Source organism: Myiozetetes cayanensis, unplaced genomic scaffold (genome assembly GCF_022539395.1).
Source record: "Myiozetetes cayanensis isolate MyiCay16 unplaced genomic scaffold, myiCay2020 scf1, whole genome shotgun sequence".
NCBI classification, from domain to species: Eukaryota; Metazoa; Chordata; class Aves; order Passeriformes; family Tyrannidae; genus Myiozetetes; species Myiozetetes cayanensis.
Genome location: NW_026086604.1, coordinates 62199094 through 62208723, shown reverse-complemented (window position 1 = coordinate 62208723; position 9630 = coordinate 62199094). Strand labels below are relative to the sequence as shown.

The window sequence follows — 9630 nt, the reverse complement described above, 5'->3', positions numbered from 1 at the left end:
CCTCTCTCCAACGGGAAGGTGACTGTTTTTCACTCTCAGCCCAAATCCTTTTTTGCTATGTGACTGTTTATCGTCTTTAAAAACGTTGTTCGGCTAATAAGATGGCACCGTACTCCTTTTTGTTAGGTCTTGGTGAAAGTTAAGGAGATGTTCAAGCAACTGCAACACTGATCTCAGGGGAAAAAAAAAAAAAAAAACAAACAAAAAAACAAACCACAACAAAAACCAAAACACACAACAAACACCCCTCCCCCCGCAAAAAAAAAAAAAAAAAACACAACAACAAACCAACAAAGTAAAAGGAAGATATGTTTTCCCGAATTATGATTAAAATTACTTTTTCTTTTTTACAGTATTTTGTTCTATCAAAAATGTCAAGCTAATTTATGAATAGGAGGGGTCGATCACACCAACGCTTTGGACTGTTTAGGTCGTGGGTTTAGGGAAAGATTTTCCTGGAGCTTCTGGCAGCTGCTGCTGATGTTTGTAATTTTCCGTACAGTTTCGTTCCTTTCGCACTTTTGTTAATAAGCTCCTGCTATAGGTCTTGTATGGGAGGAAATAAACCCAGAATCTCCCAGACCTTCACTAAACTGATTTTCAAGCTAAGTAGCTTAGTGTAGCAGCTCTGGTCCCAGCTTACTTGCACAAGGGGAAAAAAATTAAAAAGGGTTTGAAAGGTTGTCTACTAAAGTGACTTAATAAACCGTCAGGAAAAAAAAAATGGGCAATGTCCATTGCAGAAGCAGGAATCGCGTGGTAAGGGATTGGGTATTTTCTGATCAGAATTGTGCATAATTAATGGCGTTCGCAGGACCCTGCTCATCCTTGTGCGAAGAACTTTGCAGATGAGGAACAAAGCTTTCCTACCAGTCTTACAACTTTCCCCCTCCTTGGCGGTTTTTTTTTCCTTCCTACCTATTTGTTTTTATTATTTATTCCCCAAATCACTGTTATGGGTAACCTGCACTTTGTATTTATTTGCTCTATTTCCACTCAAGGTAAACATAGCAAAGTTTTCCCTAAAAAGATGCTGGGCTTCCCCCTTTTTCTTTCCCTTTTCCCTTCTTCCTTTTCCTTTTTTTTTTTTTTTTCCCCTGTTTTTTTCCCTCCCTGAACCAATCTGAGCAGGATGAGACCGGGTGGGGGAGGGGGTGATTCACGTTTCTTAAGCCTCCAAGTGGAAACCTTTTCTGGATACACATTCCACACAGATCTAAAGCGCTAAGAAGATTTCGGCAGCGTCGGTGCCTTATCCCACCTTTATTTACCTGCAGCCCTTGTAATGTGACACTTCCATTCTCAAAATAAGGCTGTAAATTTCAAGCCCCACTCAGCTCTGTTACGGCGATGTATTTTTGTCTGAGAGTCGCTCTCCTGCTTTGAGGGTGAGATTTTGGAGTGGGGCGGGGGAAGTACTCCTCTCCCTATTAGACATAGGAAGGGGAAAGTTCGCTGTTTCCAGCTGATGAGGGAATGAAGTTTAATCAACACTGTGAGACGCAGCGGTTCCTCGGAGCAGAGAGGGAAGGGCTGGCCGGGGTTGGAGACACCCCGCGAGGGCGTCGGCAGGAGGGGAGGCATCTCTCTCCGCTCCCGCGGCGGCCAGTCCTCGGCGGGAATCGGGCTGCAGGGCTCAGCCCGCTGCTGCAAGGTGAGAGAGGGGGAGCGAAGCCCAGCGGAGCGGCCCAGACCTTAGGGCTGGAGCTCGCTCTGGGCTCGGGAAAAGAACGGAGACACACGTCGTTCACCACACCACACGCCTCCTTCTTCCCTTCCCCCTCTTCCCCGCCAAACGCTTGCATCCCGAAAAACCGCGGGCCTTCGCGTCTGCGGCCCCTCCCGCCGTCCCTTAAGGAAGAGCTCGGCCGCCCCTTCAACACAAAGACAGAGCTCCCGGGCGGCGGGGACCGCGGCGGCGAGGGCAGGGGCGGGGGCGGCAGCTCCGCGCTCCTCCGCGGGGTCGCTCCACTGGGGCGGCCCAGGGGCAGCAGTAGCGCCCTGCCCGGCCTTGCCGTGCCCTCCCCTCTGCCGGCGGAGAGGGAGCGCCAGCTGGAGTCGTGGGACAGAGCGCTCCGGCTGTTCCACCGCGACTGGGAAGGTCGGGGCAAGAAACGTCCAGCCTCCGGCCCGCCGCCCCCACGCCCCTCGTTCTCCCCAGTGAGGGAGTTTTGGGAGATCCCCGGCAGCGGTAGGGAAAGGAAAGTTTGCCGGCAGGGTGGTGCGAGGCTCTGCTGTCCCGACGCGGTTCGGGGGAGCCCCGCCACGTCGGGGAACCGGACAACACTCAGGCAGGGCACCGCGATGAAAACCCCTCTCCACCAAGACGGCCGGGTCCCTCGGTCCCTTGCTGAGGAGTCCTTTGTCTCCCGCTGCACCTTCCACCCCCCTCCAAGGGGGAAAAGGAGAAGAAGAGGGGAAAAAATCCTTTCCTCTAATCATTGCTGTTAATGACCATAATGGCAACAGCTCGTTTTGGTCCTTTCGTGTGTCTTCCCCCCATGCCCCCTCCCCCCCCACCCTGCTTCCCACCCATGTGTTTCCTTTGGCCCCCACTGATACGGGTGGATAGAAGTTTTGACAATCTACGAGACACCCGACTTCCCCTTACCCTTCACGCCCTCTCGAGGGCGAGGGCTGGGGGTCTTCTGTGCCCCTCGACATACATCTCCGTTGTTGTTTTGCGGGATTATTTACTACTAATATTCCAAGAACTGCCGCAATGTCTGTCATAATTGTCCCTGAGTGTCAATCCGTCGGCAGGGCATGAGGAGGAGAAAGGGCGACGGGGAGGATCACATAGCTGCGGATTTTTTTTTTTCTCCATTTTTTTCCCCCCAGTAAAGATTGTTCTGGGAAGAACTGCTAGGAGTCTCTTGACTTTCAGTAAAGTTGCGTGTATGTGTTCGTGTGTGAATGGCGTTTGTGGGTTGCTATAGATAGATCGCATTTATTTATTTATTTATTTATTTATTTATCTACCTTTTTTTTTTTTTTTTCCTTAGTGGTAAATTGCTATAAGCCTCATGGCTGCAAAGCCCCCTTTTCCTCTCACGGCTACTCTCGTTTGTTCCTGAGTCCAACGACGACAAGGGGGACTCAATGTTAAAGGTGGAAAAAAAAAAAAAAAAAAAAAAAACAACAACCCAGCAACACAGTTGTTTTTGTTAAAAGGGGACACACTAAGGCTGCGAAAACAGCAAAACCCCAATGTTGGACAGCTGTAAAATCGTGTAGACAGGTTGTCATACAGCAGTGGGGGCTTTTCTGAAAGGAGCCCATTGCTGAGCATTAAGTACCCATCGAGCCCGGCAGAGCAGCTGCGCGGACACACGCACACGCGCGCACACACACACACACGCACACGCAGGCACCGCGGCAGCGGCCCGGGCTGGGCTGAGCACCACGTGCTGCACCGAGGGGGGCGGCGGGCGGCGGGAGCTGGGGGGGTGGAGGGGGCGGTGGAAGGGGGGTGAAACAGGGGTGGGGGGAGGCGCGGGGCGGCGCTTGCAGCTCAAGTGGGTGCCAATCAAAACATCAACTTCAAATTGTATCTGAAAGATCAGCCTAGGACCTAAGGGCAGACACATCAGTTGGAGCTCAATTGTTGATCAGATCACATCTAAGGGATTTAGGAGCACAGAAGAGCCGAGATTTGAGGAAAGACACCCCACTGAATCCTTCCACACTCCTCCTCCTCCATACCTAGGGTGCAATATATCTCTGACAGAAAGAAATCAGAACGAAAAAAGAAAATTATCTGCTCGATTTCTGTTCTCTCGCCCTGCCTGACTCCAGTAAAGAGAGAGGGGGGGAGGAAAAAAGAGAGAGAGAGAGATCCAGAGAAGACCGGGTTTGTTCCGCTCCCCTCCCAGGCTCTTCAGCAGGCTCCCTCCTCCCACTTTTTTTTTTTTTTTTTTAGAATTCCTCCCCCCCCCTTCCCCTCCTCTTTTTTTTTTTTTTTTTTTTTTTTTTTTTTTTTATATTTCTGCCGCTTCTGCTGCCGCCACCAGTGCTGCCTCCGCCGCCGCCTCTGTGCCCGCGCCCCGGAGATGTCCTTCCCCCAGCTGGGCTACCCGCAGTATCTCAGCGCCAGCCAGGCGGTGTACGGGAGCGATCGGCCCGGGGTCCTGGCCGCCGCCGCCGCAGCCGCCGCCGCCGCCGCTGCCGCCTCGGGCCGGCCCGCGGGCGCCGAGCTGGGCAGCGGCTCGGCCGCTGTCACCTCGGTGCTGGGCATGTACGCTAGCCCCTACAGCGCCCCCAACTACAGCGCCTTCCTGCCCTACACCGCAGACCTCGGCCTCTTCTCCCAGATGGTGAGTGAGCACGGCGCTGTCCCGGGCCCGCGGGGCGATGGGGCCGGGGCAACTGGGGGAGCCAGGGGCGGGCGAAGGCAGCGGAGCCAAGCACAGGGGGCGGCCGGGGCGGCTCACGCCCGGCCCGGGGTCCACCGCGGAGAGGGGAGCGTGTCTGTCGGCGGGTCTGCGAGGGAGAGAGGGGCCGGGGGCGGCAGGCCCCGTCTGCACGAGAAGTCCCCATCCTGACCGTCTTTTTCCAGCCCGGCAAAACTCCTCCGAGTTTTTCTTGGCAGTGAAAGGGCTGTCCAGGGCTCCTGCCTCCGTGTTGTCGGCTTTCCCTAGCAACTCGGCATTTTTTTTTTCTTACGTGTTGTTAGTGTTGTTGTTGTTGACGGGTGATATTGTCGGTCCTGCAGTTTCAATGGGCTTTCCAGCGCGCTCCTCTTTCCGCCTGGCACTTTTCTTTGCCGCCGAGCAATAAACAGGTTCCGTCCGAAAGGCCAAAGTACCGGTACCTGTGGCGCCAGTTTATTTCAAGGCATTTTCCTTAAGCATTAAAAATGGACCGTTCTGTTATCTGAACTTTTCATACTCTGATTATGGCGAGTATCATAGATGGGATTTGCATTAAGCAGAGGAGGGTATCTACATCCCATTTATACGCATCGGAGCAGAAAGGCATATTTGCGTTAACTTTAAAACAAGTTGAAGTCACCCACACTGTCCTCTGGCTTCTTCCCCCCTTTTCTTTAGAACGTAATAGTTAGAAAGTGAAGCATATTTTTTTAAGTAACTGTTCTTATCTGCGGTGTCGTTTAAACGTTTTCGTTGCTGGTATCTCCAAAATTCTCGGCAGTGGTACGCACATGTTCCATTTCATTTTCTAAATGTCCCTCTATTATCTCCCCTCGACACATAAAAGTGTGAATATTTATAATTGGGTGAATGTAAGGCATAACTTATTAGGGTTTTTAATACATATATGTAGGCAAGGAGGTAGAAACGCCGTTGAACAAGGTTCAGCATCTGAAAACAGATCATTTTGCTGCTGCAAACATTTCCTACGAAGTCACTTTTACAGCATGTGTGTCCTACTTTTTATTTTTATTTTTATTTTTTTTTTCCCCTCTTTAACCTTGATTTTGGAAATGCAGTAAAATTTGAGACAGAAGCAATGAGTGATTTACAAGTGGCTTCTTCAAAAGAATTCCCAACAGAGATTACACAAAAATATCATTTCAGCAACAATAACAAAAGACAGCGAAATAAAGGGAGTGCAGAAAGCCCACCCTGTAACACATCAAAAAAAATTACGTCGGACTACTCCCTGTGTATAAGCGATGTCTCTGAATTTAGCATAAATGACCGTTTTAAACTGTTTGACAAAGTTAAATTAGTTTCTTCGCAGACATTATTGAAGAGGTCCATTTTTAAGGCTGACATAAATTACGACAGAGTAATACTAAGAATGTATTTCTAAACTACGGGGGAAAAAAAGCGACATTGCAGTAGAAGCAATGAAAAAAGAAAACTGCTTGAAATGTTAGCTATTTTGGAGCAGTTCCCATTCCTACTAGCAAAGTATCCTGGTATTTTATTGCAGTGATTTACCATGATGGTGATATTTTAAAATAAATTCTGAATTTCTGAAAAATTTTAAACCAAGAGCTAAAATATTAGGTTCATATCTGGACAATTTGCGGTAATAATGAGGCCTAATGAGGTTGCTAGAAAGATAAAATGTTATTTACCAAAACACCTGATGGGATAATTTGACTTGTTGTGTTTTACTACTGATGATAAAAAGAATATTGATTGCAAATAAATCACCGTCTCTAAATACTTGTAAACAATTTGCGTTTGCTCTGACCAGATCAAAGTAAAACTTATGAGATAAAGTGTCTGCATATCCGTATTCTACAATGCGTGGACCACTTTTCATTCCAGAGTTTAAAGGCTCTTCTAACAGAAGTTAATGTTTTACTCCAGAATCTTGGTGTATGATCTGGGGAGCGGGGGTGGTGGTGTTGGCTTGTGTGTGGAAAATCTTTTATGTTATTAGTGTCTTTGTGCTGAAGTTGTGCATTCATGTCCCCGGTCTCGTCTCACTAGGGGCAAAAATAAAGAATGCTCTGCATGCATTTGTAACATCCTCCTGGATACTTTGCAGCTGAATGCGACGCTGTGCGCGGGCATTAGTTTATAAGTGCGGTGTAGCACCAGTTTTATCTGCCTGATAATTTCAAGGGCATAGTAAATTGTCTTGGCGAAGCTAAGTTGCTGCATTTCCATCGTTTGATTTGATTTGGTTTGCGGAGAAAATATGCACGATGTCTGTCAGAGCCCCGCTTAGTACCTCTCTTTCCTTTCCCTGCAAGAAAGGGGAATCATTTGGGAACACTCTCTGACCTAAACGTGAAGAGCCTGGAGCGGGGAGGGCCGAATTTGGCTGTGAAGACCTTTTGCACCGCTGAAAGGCGTATTCCGGCTCCCGGAGTAGCCTATTCAGGTCTGTTAGAGACGCTAACGAGATAATTGATGTGCTTTTTCCTCTCCGCTTGTCTGAATGTGTTGCAGGGCTCCCAGTACGAGCTGAAAGATAATCCGGGTGTCCACCCTGCTACTTTTGCTGCCCACACTGCCCCCGGCTATTATCCCTATGGACAGTTCCAATACGGGGACCCGGGACGGCCCAAAAATGCCACTCGGGAGAGCACCAGCACCCTCAAGGCCTGGCTCAACGAGCACCGCAAGAACCCCTACCCCACCAAGGGCGAGAAGATCATGCTGGCCATCATCACCAAGATGACCCTCACCCAGGTGTCCACCTGGTTTGCCAACGCCCGCCGGCGGCTCAAGAAGGAGAACAAGGTGACCTGGGGCTCCAGGAGTAAGGACCAAGAAGATGCAAACCTCTTCGGGAGTGACAATGAGGGGGACCCCGAGAAGAATGAAGATGATGAGGAAATTGACCTGGAGAGCATAGATATAGATAAAATCGACGAGAACGATGGGGAGCAGAGCAACGAGGAAGAGGAGGAGAAGCCCGAGCTCCTGAGACAAAGCAGCGAAGAGGAGCACTTGGAAAAGGAAAAGGATTTGGCACTGTCAGGGTCTGAAGGGCTGAAACCCAAAGATGCACTGGCTATGGTGAAGGAAGCCTCTGACAACAGCACCAGAATCATCAGTCCCGGGGGACCAAACAATTTACAGATGCCATCTCACAGCAAACCCAAGATTTGGTCTTTGGCAGAGACAGCAACCAGTCCTGATGGTGCCCTGAAATCTTCTCCTCCTCCGCCTCCTCCCCCGCAGGTTAACCACACTTCTCCTCAGATCCAGCACCCTGCTTTTCTCCCCAGCCATGGACTCTACACATGCCAGATTGGCAAATTTCACAACTGGACAAATGGGGCGTTCCTCACTCAGAGTTCCCTGCTGAATGTGAGGTCTTTTTTGGGAGTAAATCACCACCACGCTGCTCATCACAATCACCACCTCCAGGCCCAGCAACCATCTTCTGTTTTAACAGCAACCCTGGGAGCCCTAAGCAGTGAAAAACCTTCAGAGAGGACCAGTCCCAAACACATAGGTAATTAATGCATCAAGCATTCACCTCTCCCTCCACCCCCAACACATGTATATGAACTTCTTGAGGAATGATGTCACATTTAGCCCTGGTATAACTGATTGCTTTTAACTGAGTTACAGTTTACTCTAATGTTGATTTCTGGCCCTCCTCCCAAGCATATTGATTGCATATATTAAGCCCATTTTATATGGTCTATTACATTCCCAACCTATACACCCATCAAGTAAGATAGGAGTGCAGGAATAGCATTGTGAAGTGTATAGTTTTGAGTTTTACTTTCCTTCCTTCCTTCATGACCCTTATGACCCAATAACTTCAATGACACTAAAAATATGTCAAGAAAAGCTTGCAGACTCCTTAAGTGCTGAAAGTAGGGAATAGTGCTGCACACATGCACACACGTATCTACGTATGTCTCAACAGGAGAGTGAGAGGGAAGCGTGTTTTCTGCACACTGTCCAGATTCTTATTGTTGTTATTCTAAAATGGTTCTTTTGTTTTGTTTTGTTTTTTTCTTTTTCTTTTTTTTTTTCCTCCCTGTCTCCTTCTAGAAAGAGAAAATGTACCAAGAACTGACTCCCCACCCCAGCCGCTAAAATCGCCCTTCCAGCCCGTCCGTGACAAGTGAGTTTGTTTGTTTGTTTTCACTGCAGGAATGTTACTTATGTGAAACAGAGTGTTTGAATAATAAAGACTAATTATAACACCTAATCATCACCATAATAATACATACAGACAATAAGAACAGCACAGGAGTGGCTGTAATCTTTTCAAACTTAAACTAAATTGCAATTGTATATAGCCAGACTGTAACTTTTCTAAAACTTAACAGACCTCAAAGATCCGGTGTTAATTACACCAGTCAGAATGATTTTTTGCAATTATCTAATACTAAGATGCTATAGCAATAGACAGGCAACTAAAAAAAAAGATTTTTTTTCTGAAAGATTGTTACGTCTCTTTTTTTTTTTTTTCTTTTTTTTTTTTCCCCTCCCTTGCCCCCTGCAGCTCTTTGGCTCAGCAAGAGGGAACACCGAGAATTTTAACAGCTCTCCCTTCTGCTTGATTAAATGATTTGGTGAAAAAATATTACAGAGACTGGTATTAAGGACAGAGAGAAAAAAAAAAAGGAAACGGTGTAAACGACTCCCATCAATCTCTTTTTGCAATAAGGTGGTGCAAATCCATAAAAGCGATTACACAAATCTGTAGATGGATCCCCTTCCTCATTGTACCGTTTCAGATCGTGTTATTCTAACCATTCTTGGATTATTTGTTTGGTAAATGTTTCCCATGTGTTTGTGTTTTTTTTTTTTTCTTTCTTCTGTATATAGAGTGATTTCAAATTGTAAATAACACGTCAGCAAAACTTGTCTAAATCATATATTTTTGTCTAATAAACTAAATGAAATTATGAACTCTCTTCAGGTATGTATTCTGTTGCTGCAGATCATATACATATATTACAAATTTATTCAAACATTTATAAATTGTTTTCTAAAAAGTTAAGTCTTCTTGCCTTTGGGTAACTAAAACTTCAAGTAACAAAACCAAGTTTTTAGTGACTCTTATAACTATTTTGCCGAACACAAGCTACGAGCTTCCTTTTTCATGAACGCAAATTTAAGAAGTTGAGTGAAGCTGGCTCTTGACTAGTAAAATTAAAGTTAATATTTTCAATTGTGATAAATGACATGTGTTGTGTAGTATCCATTTTCCGGACATAAGTAGACTTGACTC

At 47.1% G+C, this 9630-nt stretch overlaps 1 protein-coding gene across 1 annotated transcript; it reads left to right on the top strand.

Annotated features, from left to right (window-relative positions):
- The first annotated feature begins 4052 nt into the window (after positions 1-4052).
- On the top strand, positions 4053-9304 carry IRX1 (iroquois homeobox 1). The gene is made up of 4 exons (XM_050324253.1): positions 4053-4316; positions 6876-7890; positions 8442-8514; positions 8899-9304. The coding sequence occupies exons 1-4, from the start codon at positions 4053-4055 to the stop codon at positions 8954-8956; spliced, it is 1410 nt and encodes a 469-aa protein (XP_050180210.1). The 3' UTR covers positions 8957-9304.
- The last annotated feature ends 326 nt before the right edge of the window (positions 9305-9630 follow it).

What these genes read in the sequence shown, in the direction of transcription:
- IRX1 (XM_050324253.1), top strand. Translation starts at nt 4,053, where the DNA reads ATGTCCTTCCCCCAGCTGGGCTACCCGCAGTATCTCAGCGCCAGCCAG. An exon ending in TCGGCCTCTTCTCCCAGATG is followed by an intron (nt 4,317 to 6,875) that starts GTGAGTGAGCAC and finishes AATGTGTTGCAG; the next exon opens with GGCTCCCAGTACGAGCTGAA. An exon ending in GACCAGTCCCAAACACATAG is followed by an intron (nt 7,891 to 8,441) that starts GTAATTAATGCA and finishes GTCTCCTTCTAG; the next exon opens with AAAGAGAAAATGTACCAAGA.